This window comes from Mesocricetus auratus, unplaced genomic scaffold, assembly GCF_017639785.1.
Source record: "Mesocricetus auratus isolate SY011 unplaced genomic scaffold, BCM_Maur_2.0 Super-Scaffold_100018, whole genome shotgun sequence".
In the NCBI taxonomy this organism is placed as follows: Eukaryota; Metazoa; Chordata; class Mammalia; order Rodentia; family Cricetidae; genus Mesocricetus; species Mesocricetus auratus.
This window is the reverse complement of record NW_024429199.1, coordinates 38,364,048-38,384,742: the sequence shown is the minus strand read 5'-3', so window position 1 is coordinate 38,384,742 and position 20,695 is coordinate 38,364,048. Positions and strand designations below refer to the sequence as shown.

The 20,695-nt window shown below is 40.8% G+C and overlaps 1 protein-coding gene across 2 annotated transcripts in view; it reads right to left on the bottom strand.

Annotated features, from left to right (window-relative positions):
- The window catches only part of Esr1 (estrogen receptor 1), a 336,108-nt gene that overhangs the window by 161,342 nt on the left and 154,071 nt on the right, over positions 1-20,695 (bottom strand). For both annotated transcript variants that reach the window (XM_013126759.3, NM_001281325.1), the window contains 1 exon segment: positions 12,814-12,930. In XM_013126759.3, coding sequence (XP_012982213.1) covers positions 12,814-12,930 — 117 coding nt within the window.

Here is a 20,695-nt window from a genome sequence, read left to right as displayed (position 1 = left end):
AAGATGGAGGAGACTAAACTATAGATGCTTCAGGAAAATCTACCTAATTTTATATGCTGATTCCCCAACTGGAACAGAATACAGGCTAATTGTTTAATAAAACTTACTTAATTAGGATTAGAGTATTCAGGAATTGCATTTTTCTTAGAGATGAGAGTAAGTACAAAAGGTAAAATTGAAATGTACTTCAGATTACTCACCATAACTAACTTATAGGGAGGGGCATACTATGAGCTAAATAAATTACTAAAGGCTGTACACTCTCTCACACAGCCTCATTGAGTCAGTCATCATATTGTCATATTGCTGTTCATATCTGACAAATAATCTGGAGACATTATGTATCATGTTCATGGATATTCAAATTTCGACCCAGATTGAAGGTAAAGCGCAACACCCTGCACAAATACTACCATTTGATATCCACTTATCTATTTGTAATTACCAAAACCACAGTTCATGCTTTGACCCTCAGAGTACCATTAAAGGTCATGTGGTATTTCCGCATAGGTATGTTTCCTACAAGACTGGAGTCTCCAAAGAAAGCAAAACAGACCCAGGAGACTAGGACTTACCACTGACAAGAGCAATCTATCGCCAAGAACATCGGGGAGAAGACGAAGCCACAAAAAAATAAAGACCAGTCAGGGGTAACTTGCTTGGTCACTGAGAGCAAAGTCAGTGCCTGGGAGTGAGTTGAGACACCAGAAAATTCTAATCCTAGGTCAGTTGAAATGGGGTCTCTTTCCACCATCTGATTGTCCAAGCTTTGCAGTTTGACCACATTTCCAATTTCCTTGTCTCTCTAATACATTCACATCTAGGTGCTCACCGGGGTTATCTTTAAATGATTTTAGAGTGAAAAATTGAATGCGGCATGGTAAGTTTTCCAAATAGAGGTTGAGATGTAGCTCCCTGGTTGAGTTCCTGTTTCATACATGTGAAGATCTGGGTTCAATCCCTACCATATACCAAAATAATTTAAGTAAAACTGTCAACATATAAATGTGAAATAAATGTGATAATTGTTAGTCTCATGAATGTAAAAAAACTTAAACTAATTGCAATTCTGCATTCTTCTCACTCAACAGAAACTGAACCAATGGGTTGGTTGCCTCCAGGCTTCACCACCACCACCACAACCACCACCAATATCACCGACGCCACACATGTCATAGGTCACACCCCTGTGCGCTTCTTATTGCATGATCCCTCTTAGGAACACCACTTTTCTGTGGTTTCTAATAAATTGGGCCTTAAGTGTTTGGACTGGTTTGTATGGAGGTTATTCAGGCCTGCCTTGACAATCCCTACATCCAACTCTTTCTTCCTCTTTCCAGAAGGCAGAAAGAAACTAGAAAGTTCCACTAGATCTTGAGATTAAGTCTTAGTCATAATTACTGCATGTCTTGTAGAAAATAACTTAGTTATCTTGCCAAAGTCTTGTCAAACAAAATTTTCCCTTGAATTCTTGCTTTTAGTGTGGCTAAATCATGTGTGGTAACCTCATGACCATCTGCTCACAGTATTCTCACTGTAATGAAGACTGAATCAGATTCATTTGCATGGAACTCTCCATTCAGGAGATATCCACTCCCCACACATATTAATCAAGAGAATAACTGCATCAATTTCAGCAAGTATTTGCAGTTGTTAGTTATGTTAAGTATAGCTGGGAATATCAGCATGATCACTGCTGAATGTGTCCTTATATTTCATTGATGATAGATAGACAGATGACAGATAGATTATACATAAATATACATTATATAAATATGAGATAAACCTTTATCTTTACATCACAATCTTTACATATTCTCTATCTTGACTTAAATCATAAAAAATTCTTTTGTTTTCTTTTCAAGACAGCGTTTTGTTGTTTTCATTGTTGTTGTTGTTTGGGTTTTTGGGGGGGGGTTGGGTTTTTTGTATAGTCTTGGCTGTCCTGGAACTCACTCCATAGACCAGGGTAGCCTCAAACTCAGAGATCTGCCTGCCCCTGCCTCCTGAGTGCTGGGATGAAAGGCATGTGCAATACTGCCTGGCAAAAACATAACATTTGACATTTGAAAGATACTTTAGAGACTACTGAGCCCTATGCCTTCATCTCTCAGAAGAGAATACTCAGGATTAGTTCATTTTCCAATGTAAAATAAGATGCTTAAATCAAGAATCATAAAATTGGGTGTATTTAGTCCACGTTTTTAGAAGCTGGAAGTCTAAGACGAAACATGTCCCCATTGCCTAGCCTCTGGCCATGGCCTCTGGAGGATTACAGCCTGTCATAAGTGTATGTGAGAGGAACCACAAGGCGAGACAGGAAGTCAGACAGCAGGGAGGGCCAGTTTCTCTTTTTAGAAATAATAATAACTGCAGTCCTACAAACGCTATGTTCAACTCCTTCTGAGGGCAGTTTTCTCTAGGACCTCATCACTCCCCACTAGCTTCCACTTCAGGTTCCCACACGGAAAGCCCATCTAACACATAAGCCTTGGGAGACAAAGCATATCAAATTCACAATAGTAAGGAAAAAGGAAGTAATATTCCAAAGGAACTAAGTGAAGAGCCAGGCACACACCGACAGTTATTTGGGACTCCTATTCAAAAGGGTGATCTTTGACCTAAAGGAGCAAATGTCCTTTTTAAATTGTATTACTATTAAGTACTTTTAAAATCCCTATCATAGTCTCTGTACACCTACACAGGACTGCTTCTGTAAAACTAAGCCAGATTCAGTAACCAATGCTTTTCTTACAGAAGTGATATCCTGTGTCCAGAGTAATTGTTTGTAAGGACCAATTTTGGTTTGTGGCTATTAATATCTTATTATGCACGCATCATCTTTGATGATGACCTATGTCATGATCAGGTCAGCTAAGTCATTCTGCACAATGAAAAAAAAACTCATTGATCCAAGAATGGGGCAATCTGAGCAGTTAACTAGCTGTATGACCTGGGTGAGGACAATGAGCTGACAAACAATGAAGTGAACTAGATTATCCTTCAGTTCTTTCCTACTCTAAAAACAATTTATTATCCTAGATGCACCCATTGAAACCAAGAATAAGAATAAGGAATTTTCTTCAGTTTACAGAGTTCAAAAGTAGAAATTCATTCATAGTATTGCTCCCAAACACGGGCATTTCTTAGATTCTACCCTCAAAAAGAAAAATTACATCCTACAAAACATGACAAAGGAAAGATACAAGGACAAGAGACAATGTTTGCAAAGAATCGTACTCAGCTTTGAGTCACTGCAAGCATTTCTTTTAACCCAGATGGTAAGATATGGCTGTTTGTTCATGGGGCTAGAAGGATGTCTTGGCAGTTAAATGTCCTCACTACTTTTTCAGAGGGCCCAAGTTTGGTTCCTGGTACCCACATCAGACCATTCACAACTCCAGGAGCCAAATGCACTCTGTGTCATACATTTACACAGAAACATAGGCAAACACATAAGTAAAAATAAAACTAGGGAAGGAAAACACATATGGAAATTCTTGAAAATTAAATGAAGAGCTTTCTTCCTTCTTCAAAATCAAAATACCTCTAAATAGGAAAATTAAATAAGTAGAAAAATTCACCGGTGTTTACAATAGCCAATTATAATAACTACTGGAAGTTTTCATATACCTTATGGTAGTCACAAAGCAAAAGACCGAGGATAGGCATCTGAAACCAAAAAAGCAAAGATCTCAAGCACACTATCATTGAAAACTATCATCTAACCACAAAAGAAGACAGCAAGAGAAGCAAAAGTAACAATGGATCAGCAAATAGCAAATAACATTAGCAAGTTCTACTTTGGAGAATGTAAATGGGTAAAATTCTCAGATGATATGACCTGGGGATAGTAATTTTCTCAGTAATAGCACAATGCTCAACAAAAATCAAATACTCAACTGTATACTTCCTTCAAAAGATTCACTACACCTAGAAGAAACAGAGATAGACTGATGGAGTAGGAGTACCTTGTGTGAAAACTGAAGCCACAAAAAAGGTAAGGGCAGTTACCTCAAATAAGATGGACTTTAAGTTAAAAGCTGAAAAGAAAGTTATTCATTATGACAAATGGCCAATTCATCAAGATAATGTAATAATTGGAAATAAATATACAACCAAACACCAAGAACCCAGACATCAATCAGTATGAAAAAAAGTACAGTTATATGAAAGAAACATCAATATTCAACTTTGAGCAATGGAGATGTACATCTGACAGAAAAATCAATAAAGCAAGCTCAAGCTTGATCTACATTTTTGGTAAAAATGCACCAAAGAGACAAATACATAATGTCTTTCTAATAGCAGCAGAATGTGAATTCCTTACAAGGCACAGGAGAGACTTGCTAGGCCCCAAAACAAGTTTCAACAAATTTAGCAAGATTGAAATCACACCAATTATCCTTATAACCTCAACAGCAAAAATATAATAATCAGTAACAGTAGGGATTTTGGGAAATTAACAAAAACATGAAGATTAACAAATACTCCTAAATATTCAATGAGTCAGAATTCTTAAAGGGGGTGGGGTAAGTCATTAGACCAAAAAAAGAGAAAAAAAAGGAAATACATCATACTAAAAGTTATGAAGTACAAAATAAAGCAATTCTGAGATATATTTATAGCAGTAATAAATGTCTGTATTAAAACTAAAAATAAAAGAGAAAAAGAAGGATGGAAAGGAGGGACAGAGAGAAGGTAGGAGTGAAGGATGGGTGGGAAGAAAATGAAAGTTAGCTCTGGAACAGCCTAACATTTTACACTTTAGAAAGATAAATAATAAAGAACTAAGTCCAAGATTAGTAGAAGCAGTGAAACAATAAAGACCAGAGCAAAAATGATGAAGTAAAGACCAAAAAAAAAAAACCATTTAAAAATCAGTAGAACTAACAGCTAATTTTCAATATAGACAATATTAGCTAGATAAAGGCTAGTAGACTCAAATAAATAAATGTTTAATTAGAAGATAGAAAATTATAAATAATATGTAGCACTCTAAAGGAGACAGTTAATAAGGACATAAGAATAAACCTGAATAGTAAGGAATTGACAAATTCCTAGACACATATAATCATCAAAACTGAATCATAAAAAATGAACCCATGATGAGTAAGAAGAGTTACTCAGTAACAGAAGGTTTCCATCAAATACAAGTTCAGGACTTAAGGAGTTCACTAACAATTCTTCCAAATAATTAAAGAACTGAGACTAATCATCCTCAAACTCTTAAAAACCTATAAATGTGACACACTATAGTAACAGAATAATGGCAAAATAATACATAATCATTTCAATAGATAGAAAAGCTGCTCTTAACCAAGTTTAGCTTCCTTTTCTGATTAAAAAAAACTCTCAAAAAATTTAGTAGTAAAGGAATGTGTCTCAAAACAACAACAAATATATTCAATAATGAAAAGTTGAACATTCCTTACCTAAAATTAGGAGCAAAGGAAGGACACCGAATCTTGCTATTCTTATTCGTCATAGTGCTAAAAATCCTCACTAGACCAACTAAGTAAAAAAATAAATAAATAAAAGCACCAGAAGTGGGGCTGGAGAGATGGCTCAGTGGTTAAGAGCACTGGCTGCTCTTTTAGAGGACCTGGGTTCAATTCCCAGCACCCACATGGCAGCTCACAACTGTCTGTAATTTCAGTTCCAGTGGACCTGATACCCACGGCAAAGCACCAACACATATAAAATAAAAATTAATAAATTTTTAAAGCACCAGAAGTAAAATTATTCCTATTTATACTCTCCATTGTTTTGTAGACAGAAAACACTAAGTATTATACACACAAAAGTCAGAAAGAATAAGCCAACTGAGTGTTGTCTTAGAATGCAAAACTATCATACAAAATCCAATAGAAAGTTGAGTGTGGTGATGTGTGCGCCTGTGAACCCGGCACTTGGGAGACTAAGTGAAGGAGAGCAAGAATCCATTAACTTAAGCTGCTGGTAAATTGCAGGCCAGCCTGGTCTACATAGTGACTGCAACAGTGTTTCTATGTAATAACAATGGGGTATCCAAGAAAACAACTCCATCTAGAATAGCTATAAATATGCTTATTTGCATATAAATACGTTTACCCAAGGAAGTGAAAAGAGCCATGCACTGAAAACTAAGCATCAATTAAATAACTTGAGAACAATGTTAGTAAACTGAAAGACACCCAATGTTCATGGACCAGAAAAATCCATAGTGTTAAATTGTCCACAGTAGCTAAAGTGATTCATAGATTCAATGCAATTTGTATAAAAATTTCAAGAATATTTTCAAAAAAATACAATAATCCTAAAATTCATGGTTAAACAAAAAGTCCTAAATACTCACAGCAATCTTGAACAAACACAACAAAGTTGGAGCAACCACTGACTTCAAATTATAAATCAAGGGTAAATGACAACCACAAAAGTGTGGTAGTTGCATACAAACAGACACGCTGACCAACCAAACTAGTAATCCATAAACAAAAGAGGGGTGGAAGGATGTAAGAGGCAGATGGGGGAGGAGTTCGGTGAAATGTCATCTTCTGGACAGGGCTGCTGTAATTATAAACTCAGCAGTGGTTACCTGTACGAGACCTACACACCTGTCAAGCCATCCAAGATGGGGAAGGTTGAACTCCAAGCCCCACCCCTTATTGAGGAGCTGCTGGCATTTGACAGCTGAAAAGGGAGAATCTCTCTCTCTCTCACTCTCTCTCTCTCTCTCTCTCTCTCCTCCCTTTCTCTCCCTCTCTCTTCCTTTAGGGATGTGGCCACTGATAGGTTTCAGTGCCCTACACCTGTGTATATACGGGCAAAATTAACGGTACTTAGTGGGTTGTCAAAGAAAAAAAAAAGCCATGAAGTTGAGAAGTCCTTGTTGGGAATAGGGAGCTTGGAGGGAAGAATGAAGTATAAATATAATCATATTTCACTGCATATATGAAAAGCTCAACATTAAGGAACTTTTTTAAAAGAAACAAACAAAAAAGCAGACTTTGGTAATAGTTGGCATATAGTCAATAATAAAATTTAACATTAAAAAAAACTTTCCTGGCCTCTTTAACATAGTGTGTTGTTGTTGTTGTTGTGATAATATGTAATCTCTTCTTACCCAGAGTACCAGATATGAAAACATTATAATAAACATTATAGAACAATCATCTGGCAACTCTAATAAAAACTCGTGCTCCCACTTATCCAAGGAGAAAAATAGAGTAACACTTGAATACACACACACACACATATATATATTTAAGAATTACTCTAAGAGTATTCTAAAGCTAGATATACATATATATACTTATATACACTCTTGAAATTTGGATGACAACACCATCATCAAAACATTTAAAGATCAGCTCACTGCTTCTACTGTCTCAAATTTCACTGCAAGGTGTGTTGAAACCTAACCTGAATAGTTAGTGACTAAATTAACATGTGACAGTTTCCTTATCCACAAAATGAGGATGTTGGCATCAACATGTCTTTGGGTCTATTATGAGAAGTCTCTGTAAATCTCTAGCAATATTAAAGGATAAACCACAAAGCCTATTCATCATGCAGCTGTACACAGCATAGACATCAAAAGAATTTTTAAAGCATATATGTCTAGGCCAGATTTTGACCCTCCAAAGGAATTCACATATGTACCTGCCAGTATCTTACTCCAATTAAAAAAATTATTTTAAAGGTGGCAAGCTGATGATAAAAGTCTCAGGAAGAGATGTAGTCATTCGCCTTGTGTAGGACTTTGAATTTCCATTTTTATATGTTATGATTTGTGGTCTTCAAGACAAACTGATTGAGTAAAAAATGCTTATCTCATCTTACAGTTGAGAATAGCATGGCTCATAAAAGTGACTGAAACAGACCTGCCTACCAAGTCGAGTGTTTAAATTAGGGTTTCACATCAGAAGCTTTCCCCTTTCCACTAACCAAGACTGTCGAACACACACGAAACAATATATACCTGAAAATCAGATGGCCTGGGTGATCGGCTGGGTTGGATGGATAAAATCCAGAAGTTACTATCTGATGCTCTGACTCCCATGCTGATGCTTTGTAATTTGAACCATATATCCCCTCCAACACAGTCAAGCCTCGACATGTCTTATGGATTTTTATTACATGCAGATGTTCTCTTTGTATTGTGAGGACAGTGCTGGAAGAGACTAGGTCTTATTCATAGTCTCTTTACCCACAATTCCTTGCATGTAAGAAGCCCTTACTATATCATTATTTAACCAGACTGAGTCCATTCATTAACAATGTCTTAAACTTCTGCTGTGTGCCTTGTCTTAGGGTTCACAAGACAAAGCAAGAACAGCCAGCCTGGAATTTGCAAACTATGGAGGAATGCACACACTGGAAGCCTCTACTGATCATGAGTGGCTCTCCCAGAAGAGCTATGCTGTGTAATCGAGAACACTGGACTCTCACTCAGCCTGAGACAATGGGGAAGACCTGCCTAGACAACAGACAGCAAGTGACAAAGAAGGAAGGAAAACCAAGACAGAGAAATGAGCCTTGTCCTGGTACTGGGAGCCTGCGGTCTGTTTGGCAGCTGTGGTTTCTCCTGGTGTCTTTCTCCTTGGCTTGCATCACACCACCCCCCCGCCCCCGTCCTCATATAACATACGTGAAGGCAGAAAAGCATCCCAATCGCACATCCTAAATGTTGCATCTTCTGGACCACAGTTCTCAGAACAAATCTAATTGTGATGAAACTCCTAGAACAACAGGCATCCTATCAAATGAAAATCATCTCCCCTGGAGCTAAATCATGCCCTCTTAGATCTTGAGAATAGATCTTTGGTAAGTATATCAAACCCTACTCTAGAATCTAGTAAGTCTCTTGCTACATATGTAGAGACCCAGTGTCCCAATTGATATCTAACCTGGTTAAAAAACTGGATGGTTGTGAACCTGTTGGATAATGTTGCAAAACTTTATTGAATCATAGGTAGTTTTTACAACTACAAATTTTGTAGTTAGCTATAAGTGTACTTGCAGTTGGAAATTGTCTTTATCCTAATAGAGGTTGATACATATGGTGTTACAGGTCATGTGTAGTATCCCATGCAATAAATTATTTTGCTTAACAAAAGGTACTTTATACGGGTCATTGAAATGAGATGCTGGCTATGTTTTATGATAAAAATACATCTCAAAGCATATGTATATAAACTGAAACAGTTAGTAAGACAGACATTCTCAGTGTGTATAGACAGATCTTGAGCAGCTGACTAGGGACCCTAAGAAGACACCGATAAATATTGAATCATAGGCATGCTGATTTTTTATTCTGAAGCCCCAAGCCCCAGGACCTTAGAATGTATCTGTCGTTAAAAAATGGAGCATTTGGAGAGCTAATTAAACTTAAGGTCATAAGGTAAGTCCCTAATCCGGTATAACTGGTGTCCCTACAAAAAGAGGAAGAGGGTGTGTGGGTGGAGGGAAGGTTATATGAGGACGGGGGAGGTGGCGTGGTGCAAGCCAAGGAGAAAGGCACCAGGAGAAACCACAGCTGCCAAACAGACCGCAGGCTCCCAGTCTCCAGCACCAGGACAAGGCTCATTTCTCTTGTTAAGCCATCTTGTCTGTGGTGTTTTCTTACAGCAGGCTGTAAGTAAATTTTACCCCCAAAAGGAAAACCCACATATCTAAAATTCCAACACCCAAAATGATATTTGGAACAGGTCCTTCATGGAAATAGTTAAGATTAAATGAAGTCAGGACTGGAAAGATAATGACTTAGAGGTTAAGGGCGCTGACAACCCTTCTAGAGGGACCCAGGTTCAATTCCCAGCCTCACGTGGAGGCTCACAACCATCTGTAACTCCAATTCTAGGTGATCAGATACCTCCACGGGTCCCAGGCATGCAAGTGGTGCACAGACATGTATTCAAGAAAAGTACCTGCACACATAAAATAATATTAAAACTAAAAAATGTTCTTAAAAGATTAAATGAAGTCAAAAGGGTAGGCCCCTAACTTAGTAGAATTGGTGTCCTTCGAAGAAAGAGAACAATGAACATATGCACAAAGATACCTCAGGCCTGGAGGAGAGACCTACACCATAAACCAAATTCCCTAACAGGTGAACTTTAGACCTTCAGCTCCCAGTGCTGTTTTGTCATTGAAAGCATTCAGTGTGCAGCATCTTGTTGTAGTATCCCTAGAACCCTAATGCAGACACACATTTGCAGGCACAAATGCACCGTGTACAGGTGTATACTGACCAGACTGGTCCAACACAAGCAAATTACCTACATTTCTCTTTGAAAACAGAAGTATTGATTTATGCCTTTGCAAACTGGAATTTCTGTTAGACTGGAAATGAGTGGGCATCATTTAGATGTATGTAGCCAGGATAGCTCTGTCTGCATAATAATTACGATTTTTAAAAAAAGGGGAGGAATGGTTTTTAGAAGAGGGACAATGTGTGAGTGCCATCACATTTTTCAAAAACACTTTGGACATATTCAGTATGATTCTTTCACCTTCCAGAGAGAATGAATCCCTGACTCAAGCTACCTGCATAGAGGAGGAACTTGGTTGGACTCCACTGCTACTACGTGAGACATTCTCCATGGAGCTAATACATCCCTGTCGCTTACCAAGTTACTGTAGGAAGCTTTTTGTGAGCTTAATTAAGCCTGACTAATTTTCCAACAGTACAAAGAAAGATGAATCCCTTAAATATTGAGTCCATTTATGATTCAAGGCATCATTCTCCAAAGGTGACTTGTTCAATTCTCAGAATTAATTACTGTCTGAATTCCAGTAGCTTTTTCAGGCACTTAAGACACAGAGTCACATCTGACACAGAGCATAACTTCAACATTTCAGTAACTAGGAGACTATGCCAAACGCTGCTCTCAGAGTCTCACTCTGGCCATGGAACGAAGGCATCCTCCATGCTAGGCTGTGTGGGAGTCAAGTATGCCCTCGTCTTCCCCCCTCTTTGTCCTGGTACTAAACAGTTAAAACCTAGCTTTCCTCTGTGCTGGGGAGATAGCTGAGTGGGCAAAGAGCTTCTCTGGTAAGCCTTGGCACATGAGTTTGATCCCCAGGACATACATGAAAAAAGCTGGGTTTGGGAGTGAACACTTGTAACCCCAGTGTGACGGCGAGTATTGACTCTCAGTCTGACAGGTCTAGACTAACCAAGAAGACAAGTCTTTGTGCACGTCCATAAGGGCATTTCTACACTGGGTTAATTGAGATGGAAAGACTCACCCTATATGTGGGGTAACCCCATGGGCTACAATCCTAGACTTCATAAAAAAGAAAAAAAATGAGCTGATTGTGAACATCCATCATCTGCCTGTAGCTGCATTGTGACCAGCTACTTCAAGCATATGATGCCATGACCTCCAAGCCATGATGCCCTCCACCCTCAAAGAGTGAAGCAAAAATCAATCATTTCTTCCATATGTTGATTTTTGCCCAGGTATTTTGTCACAGCAAGGAGACAAAGTAACTTTTTTTTTCTAAGACAGGGTTTCTCTGTGTAACAGCCCTAGCTGTCCTGGAACTCGCTCTGCAGACCAGGCTGGCCTGGAACTCACAGAGGTCTACCTGCTCTGCCTCCTGAGTGCTGAGATTAAAGGTGTGCACCAGTCAGTGAGGCAAAGTAACTATTAATAATACACCCACCAATAGTGAAATGGAGACAGGCAGAGGCCTGGGTTTAGTGGCCAGCTAGTGTAGCCTATTTGAGCAGTTCCATGCCGGTGAGAGACTTGTCTTGAAAAAAGAAAAACAAGTGGATGGTGCCTGGGAAACGACATTTGAAATTGTCTTCTGACTCCCACATAATGTACCTTCTCTGTTCCGTTGCAAATTCAGGTTATCCCAAGCCTCTCCTGCTTCTAGAACCTTTTCTCCAGGGTATTCCACATGTCTTCTTTTCCCTGGTGTCACCACAGAGACATCTGAGTGCCTCTGGGACAGGACTTCCATCTTTCAACACCTGTTTGTTCTCTGTCACTACAGGGAAGGCAACCCAAGACTAGAATCGATGTTCCAGAGGTGAGCTTCCCACCTCAAGAACTCAAGGGGATCTCTCAGATGACCACATGTAGGATTATCTTACAATCCCCCAAAGACAATTGGACTTCAGGTCCCATGCAAGAAAGCTGGGAGACTGAACACATGAGGAGCCAGGAGAGTGTGCTCATGTGCACCCACACCCCAGCGACAAGATAAAGCAACGCCACACAGCCTGAGTACTTGGGGATTTGCTGGAAGTCAGTAGCCTGACAGCCATCACACCACACACGGAGGCTATGGAAGGCTTCTACAATGCCTATTGATAGAAATTCCGATTTCCTAAAACCATGAAATGGTAGAAGGAGACACAGCAGCTGTTCAACTCTCCCACATGGAGTCTCGATTGAGGAAAGTTCATCACCTGGTATCATTTTCTAGCCTTAGCTATAGCAACATCAACTGCGACACCTTCCCAGAGTGAGTCGTGGAGGAACCCTCCTTTATCCAGTGCCTCCCACACATCTTTGATTTAAAATGTAATATTTATCTTGAAAACATAAAGCACAGAGAGTGGTATGTTACAATTCTTGGTTCAAGTTGCTTCTAATTAAAAAGAAGATAATATGCATTCTGAAAACTACATTTTTTTTCCAAACCCAAGAATAGATAAAATAAATAGGTAAAGGGTACTAGAACAGGAAGGAGCCAGCTCTGGCATTGCTTGCAGCCCACGCCCCACGCCCCCACGCCCCACGCCCCCATGCCCCACGCCCTACGCCCCACGCCCCTCCCCGCTTCGGCACCCGAGGCGGGGGTACTTACCACCTTTCATCATGCCTACTTCGTAACACTTGCGCAGCCTGCAGGCCTGGCAGCTCTTTCTCCTGTTCTTGTCGATTGTGCATTGGTTTGTAGCTGGACACATGTAGTCATTGTGTCCTAGGAGTAAGAAGATCAAGTTAGTGTCATTTCAGGGAGCCTAACATCTCAGAACCCAAATGGAAGCTTCTGGAAGGTGTGCTCAGTAGCCATGGCTTGGCCTCGCTGAGCTGCTACCTAATCTTTTCTTCTTCTCTGTCTTCTATATGTAAGCAAAAGCTCTGTTAGCCTTAATTTATGTCTCAGATAATTGCTTTAGGAGTTGTTTGGGTAAATCCTCTCCCCTTCACATGGCCTGTGTTAGACAAAATAATGTGGGTTTTGTTTGTGGTGCAGGAGATAGAGCCCAGGGCTTCCTACATGTTAGGTAAGTGCTCTTCCACTGAACAGTGTCCCCACTCTGCAGGAAAATGTCGTAAGTAACACATATTCACTAGGTCAGGGCTTCTCTCTATGAGATTGCTTTTGGTTTGGGGTTAGTCTTGGATTGTGTTTTATGGGATTTCTCAGTCCACCCAAAAAATAATGTCAGAAGATCTGTCATAAATCAAAATTTTCAGAACTTCAAAGAGAAAATGAAAGATCTTTAATTCATTAGATAGTCAAATGAATTGCAGATATCTAAATTCCGCTGAGAGTAGTGGGCTGGGTGGAAGTTAGTCTGTCCAGTGCTAGCTAGGGGATGCAGAGTAAGATGTTGGCCGTTCCCTCCTGTCTAAGATAGAAAAGATAATGGCACACATATATAATAATTATGCAATTATTCTAGACTTTATAAATAAATCAGTGTATGTCAAGGGATAATGACAGATTGATCAAGTCACCCAATTATGAATGTCAAGGGATAATGACGGATTGATCAAGTCACCCAATTATGAATCCCCTTCCTTTCTTGTCTATTGGTTCTCTCCATCAAATGCTTCTCTTTGGTCTTGGGCATGTGCAAGCCCGCCCCTGCATGTTAACATCTACCTTACATCAGTGCCCTTTTCACCCAATTGGGCTTCTCCCAAATGTCCACTCTGGAGCTACCTTTCCCCACCTTTCCCGGGTGGCTCAACACAAGCCATTGTTTTTACACTTGGTTACCTCTCACTAGCTCCTCCCATGGGAAGTCCACACACAATGCCAGACATTTTGTAGGGGAAAGTCTTGAATTTAGACTAAGGACTGAGGGAATGGCAAGTTTTCCATTCTCAAAGAGCAAAACTACACTCCGTATACTAACGGAGTCATCACACAGGCCTCTACCCCACTGTTCGCTAAGGGCAAGATGCAATCTAGTGAAGTATTTGGACACGGGTTCTTGCCCCTTTGGCAGCTTAAGAACCAGACTAGAACAGGATGGAGTGGAGATTTGAAAAGAAATGCAAGACTCCGTCTTCAGAAGTAGTTTATAAATGCTACTATGTAAATAGGCCTCAGATCAAACTAACACCTTCATCCTTCTATTGCTTAGGAGTGACCAGTGAAGACAGCAAGCAGGGCTATAAATCTGAAACTCTGGCAAGAGACCTAACACTGTCTCAAAAATCCAGAGTATCACTATGTAGTCCAACCTGGCCTTGAACTCACAGAGATCTTCCTGGAGTCAAGGCGTGTACCACTGTGCTGGGGCACAGTGGTTATTATTAACTGTCTTTATTGATGGGGAGAAATTAAGGAAGGCAGAAAATGAGGAACAACGCTGATCCAGGCTTAGAATCAGGAAACTATAGGCAAATGGCTCATTATTCTGATGCCTTAAAACCTCCTCTGGTGTTTACACAGAATACACTGACAAATTTAAGTTCAAAAAAGCTAAGTATGTATTATTAAGTCACAGAAGAAATATTTAATAGCTACTTAAACCAAATACTACATTGACTCACTTTCTCTCCCATAGCCAGGTATTTTGCAAGCCAGAAGAAGAGGGGAGAGCGGGAGTGAGTCAGAATCCAACTGGCTGTCTCTCTATTTGGATTGGTCATCTACTATAGATGTCTATCTCCATGAAACCAGGGGACATCCAAAATGTAGTATTCAGGGAGAAGGCTGGAAAACTAAACACTACTTTCTTTCTCATCAAGAGTAAAAAGCGAGGCCTTGGAGATGTCGCTCAGTGGTCTAGCGCTTGCCTGGCATAGATGAGAACTCGGGTGCCATCATCATCACACATGAAAAATTAAGTGCTTTGGAGGAATGTATAACTTGGGGGTGGGAAGTGTAGGGACGGCCCATGGATGGCACCTACAAGCGAGACCTGCCAGGCAAAGCTGGCTCCCAAGAAACACGAGCTGATGCCACATGAGGGCTTTTCCTTCAGCTCCTCTAGGATTCCTTTCTCTTGACCTTCTCCTTCTCTCGTTTATTCTTTCATGGCAGCTGTTTTCTTTTTATTATTATCACCCAGAAAGCCTAGATTTGTTAGTTATGAAAATAAACAGCGTTCCATATCCAGACACTCAAAAGAAAGATAAACAAGGACCTAATTAAAACAAACAGTAGCTTGAGAGAAATCTAATAGTGTGGACTTTTCCTTTTGTCATCCTTCTCCTCGGGACATTTTGGCAGCAACCTCGGATTAAAATCTCCTTTTTTGTGGGCTTCAGGCCCTTCAGTGCACCCAACATACATACATACATACATCCAGAATTGACTCACAGACCCTTTGGAAGAGGCATTACCAGTTGAACTAACTGCTGTGGTTTGAATCACAAATGCTCCCCACCAGCTCCTATTTTGAATGTGGTACTGTCTAGTTTGTGGTTCTGTTCAGAAGGTGGGGTCTAGCTGGGGAAAGCAGGTCACCATGGGGTAGATCTTTGAAAGTTACACCCGAACCTGGATATACCTCACTCCCTCTTTCCCAGTCAGACACCAGTGGACAGACCCTGCCTCAGACACCCACCACCACAGATTGAGACTTTCTGCCAACATGCCTGCCCTGCAGCAATGGACTAAGATTATTTGAACCTGTAAGTCAAAATAATCATTCCCCACTAAGCTTATTCTGTCACAGCAGCAGAACAATAACTAATACAGTGACCACCTTGGCGCATCTGAAGTCTGTCTTCTCAACTACCCACCATGAAACCACACACAGGACCAACAGAGTTCACCTTCTTCACTGGACCCTCCCACTACTCCCCCACCACACAGTCTCGACACCAAGAAAGAGATCAAATCAGCTATTCTTATTCTTTTTCAAAGCAAGCCAGTTATTTAAAATAAATACAAGTGTGTGTGTGTGTGTGTGTGTGTGTGTGTGTGTGTGTGTGTCTGAGAGGGAAGGGGAGAAAGGGAAGGAAGGTGTGTATCTGTGTTTCTGCGTGTCATGTGTGTGTGTGTGAGGGGGGGGAGAAGGGGTGTGTGAATGTGGATGAGGTGTACGTGGAAGACAGAGGTAGACTTGGGGAGTCTTCATCATTTCTCTTATACTCCACTACTCGCCGTATTTTTTATTTTAAAAATGTATGTATTCCTCAACAGTTCCATACCTACATAATGTTCATTGATCAAAGTCCCCCACTCCCAAATGCACATTATCCTGTCTCACCCTTCCCCTGCCCCTCCCATAAAAATCTCTTCTCCTTTCCAAGTCAGCCTATTTTATGTCTCTTATTACGGCCCTCAACATTTCATTGGGGTCTCCTACAAGCACATGAGTGAGGGTCACTCACTTCACCAAGGGCCGTGCACCAGCGTCCAAGGAGGAGCATGGTTCACGACTGCTATTCATATTCAAGTGCACCACTCAAGGAATAGGCGCCCCTGCAACTCTGCTCCCACAACCGAGCTCATGTTGTCACCCCACCACCACACTGGCTTTTAACTGCTTGTCTAAATCCACACAGGGTTTAGGCTTAGCAGGCAATGAACCACACCTGGCTCATCATCCTACTATGACCACCACATCTTCAGGCATCAAGCAGAGCCTGGGAAGCACACCTTTTAGCCGCATCAAGCGAAGATACTAAGGCTCTGCTTGTCTCCCCACCAACCTGTCTGTGCACCCAGGGCACCGGAGGGGACATGTTAGGCTCGAGAAAGGAAATAAATCACTGTGTTAGTCACTTTTCTTTGGCTGTGATAAACACCAAGACCAAAAAGCAACTGACAGAAGGAAGGGTTTATTTTGGCTTGTCATTCCAGAGAGACAGAGACTGAGAATATCACAATGGCAGGGCAAGCATGGCGGCAGACCGCTAGAAGACCTAGACGATGGTGGTCGACCACATCTTCAACCGGAAGCATGAAGCAGAGAAAGTGAACCGGAAGTGGGCCAAGGCTATAAATACCTAAAGCCTTCCCGCTGTGATGTGCTTCCTCCAACAAGACTGTGCCACCTCCCCAAACAGTGCCACCAGCCAGCGCTCAAGCATTCAAATATCTGAGCCTACAGAAGGTATTTCTCATTCAAACTACCACAAGAACTCTGAACAAAATGAGCAATAAATACCTCATGCTTGCTAACACAAATGAGCACTCAGATCCCTCACTCATCATGCGTTAAGTCATGTCAATCAAATGAAATCTATGATGTTTAACACCCACACATCAAATAAAAGCCAACTTGCCCAAGAGCCTCACTCGAGAGCGCCAGTAACACTTTTTAAAAGGTTTTGTTATTACACATGTGTACACAGCACAGTGCCCATGCAGAGGTCAGAGGAGAGCTTTCAGAGTTAATCCTCTCCTCCAGGCAGGATCTTGCTGAGGCAGCATCTCTCCACTATGTACCCTCCAGGCCAGCTGGTCCACGAGCTTCTGGGTAATTATTTGTCCCTGATTCCCATCTCACTGTAGGAGTGCTGGGATTTCAGATGCCAGACACCTCATCCGGATTTTTGTGGGCTCTGAGGATTGAATTCAGGTCTTTAGGCTTTTACAGTGGCTTTCCTTCTTGGCCCACAAGTAACACATCATTGCTATTAACTTCACATCATTTTAATCTCTTATATCTCATGGTTTATTTACGTAACACCCTGAACTCCAGCTATTTCCACCTCCTCTTTATTAGAGCTCTTTACCAAATTTTCCCATAAAATTAACAAGAGTTCATTAGAATCTGAAGCTCCCAGGAGTTGTGCCTAAATAGTCAAAATTGCCAAATAAGAAAGGAAATCTGGATTGATTACTTTAAGCATCAGTGTGCATTTGAAGAGTGTTAAATACAACTTTGAATCCCATGTGGATTTACGAAACATTCACATTTAGATTCTGCAGACATTGAAGCAAGAGAAAACTGACATTTAAATTCATCAGTAAGATGCTATAAAGACATCCTATGACTTATGACAGCATTACATCCCCCCCAAAAAAACAAAAAAAAGAGTCACACATTAAACATCACACATTAAGAGTGTGCCTAATACACTAGGTCCACCAAGCACCCTGGCTTTATAACAGAGCTCTCTGAAGTCTGGCTGTCACCCATATGGTTACCTGAAGTAGCGACCACCACTGTTGCCCATCATGAACAACAGAGTCAAACTACACATTTCTGGATTGAGGAAGAATAAAAAAACTCATCACCTGCAGGGCTTCTAGGGAATACATAAGCTTTTCACACCGTTGTCAAATTAAATAAAAGGCGTCAAACCATTGTGAGCAAGAGGGGCCGTCTTTGTTAGTCTTCGGGTGATAAGGTATGGGAAACATGTCAAGACATGGTTGTGGTGCTTGAGAACACATAGAACCTATGGGCAGATTGTGAAAGCTCCTCTACACAAAATAGGCACCAGGCAGACATGAGTAGTGGCACCCTGGAAAGAGCGTATTCCCCTTAACTTGTCCATCTCACCTACTGCCTAGAGAGCATTTCACAAACTCATGTGAGCACTCCCTCTAAGATAATTAACTGTTTCCATACTGAACAGGATGTACCAAGTGCTGTGTAACACGTGGATTTTTTTTATTTAATCCCCCAGGGACTTTATAAAAAAGGACTTATATTAATCTACAGTTTACAGTTGTAGGCTTGCGATAATGGTTTTAAAGCACGCAAAGCAAAACACGTGAGACTGAACTCATCCATCCCTACACCCTTCATAAACAAAGGCGAAACTTGTCTAACAACTTCTTCATTCAAAAACAGTATCTACTTTCCTGCTGGCAATCATGGTAGACATCTGACCAATGGGTGTTATGAGACCCAGGATGTTTGTGCATAAGAGAGTAAAACAGAGCACTAACATAGCCAAGCTGATGTCACTGCCTTTAATTTAAAAATATGAAAAGTGTGTCAAAAAGAAACTGATACTGGACATTGGGAAAAGAAAAAAATGGCTCACATTAAAGGGTGACAGTCACAGGCCAGGTCTCTGGATATGATTTATAGAGGGCCAGGTGAATTACCTGCCTTACACCCTGAAGAGAATGGGAAAATCCAGAGTTGATCCCTGCCCAGTAGGTGGAGTTTCATCTTGGTAATGTCACACACATAGGTCACTGAGAGAAGCCAGGCAAAACTGAAAACCGAGTTCAAACAGTGATGACGTTGGGGCCACCAGCAGAAGAAACGGAAGATTGACAAGGGGTGAAGAGAGTGGGGAGAATTCAAAAAGTTTCTAAGTGAAAGTGGGGATATAGGAGTGACTGTTATAAAAAATGAAGGGTTGGGAGCATTCCTAATTATGCCCAGGAAAAATTCATATCAAAATATGCACTAACCATCTCTTAGTACTAAAGTGCCTGAAGCAGAAGAAGATGAGAAGGTTTAAAAAGCTTGCCAGCTATCTGGGGCTGGAAGGGGAGGAGGAGAAAGTGAGAGGCTCCTGCTTTGCTCCAGGAAGTCCTGAAAACTGTCCTACTATTAATCAATCAGGAGGATTTGATTCGGGGAGGGTAGATGGGAAGAGGAGGTATAGGAAAATTTTAAACATGTCAAGAGAGAGTTCGGTAAGACATCAGCCTACTGTCCAGCAGATAGCCATAAATGAAGTACTAGAGTCAAGTCAAAATGAAATTGGAGGTGAAATACCTAGCAATTACCCTTTCAGGAAAGTCCTCAGTAAGTGGAGGGGTTAGAGGTTGGGGAACTGTGGTCACATTTGTCAGGGAAGCCCTTCTGTGTATATGTTGATGAATAAAACACTGTTGGTCAATAGGGAAGCAAGACAGGTGGGACTAGGAGAGGAGGATGATTCTGGGAAATGTACTCAAGAATGGGAGCTGCCATGTGATCCTGGGAGGAAAGAGGACAAGTCCGGTGTCCTCGGAAAGATAAGTCCTTATAAAAATATATATTAGTAATTATGGGTTAACAATTAAGTCATAGCTAGCCATTAAGAAACCATAACAAATGGCCAACAGCTTTATAATTAATATATTGTCTAGTATGTTATTTGGGGGCTAAAGCAGCGACAGGACCCAGGAGGGAATCCCGCAACAAAATAGCGCCCAACGTTGGTTGCATGAATTTCCACATAAACTTGAAAAAACCTTGAAAAGAAATTTTAAAAACAAAGGAACATAGACGAGCATGGCTTCTTGGCAGCATTTTCTCAGATGGGCTCTGTTTTGCTAGAGACAAGTGGAGATTTGCATGGCTCCTTTAAGGAAGGAGCCTTTCCTGACTCAGCATAAATGAAAAAAAATTGCAAGGCTCTTTTAAGAGGCCCTGCTAACAATTGAATGGTGTGCATAAGCAGCTGGAGTGGCAGTGACCACATCTCCAAGCTGGCACCATGCTGCTTGATGGTGGCATAGGCTAAGGTGGGGAGCACGGCTCCCAGTGCTGGCGGAAAACTTATGCCCGCCTTCTTGGAGAGACAGCATTTAAAACAGCTTTGATTTTAGCAATGTTGTGTTTAGCAGATAACAGACACGTAGCCAGAGAAAC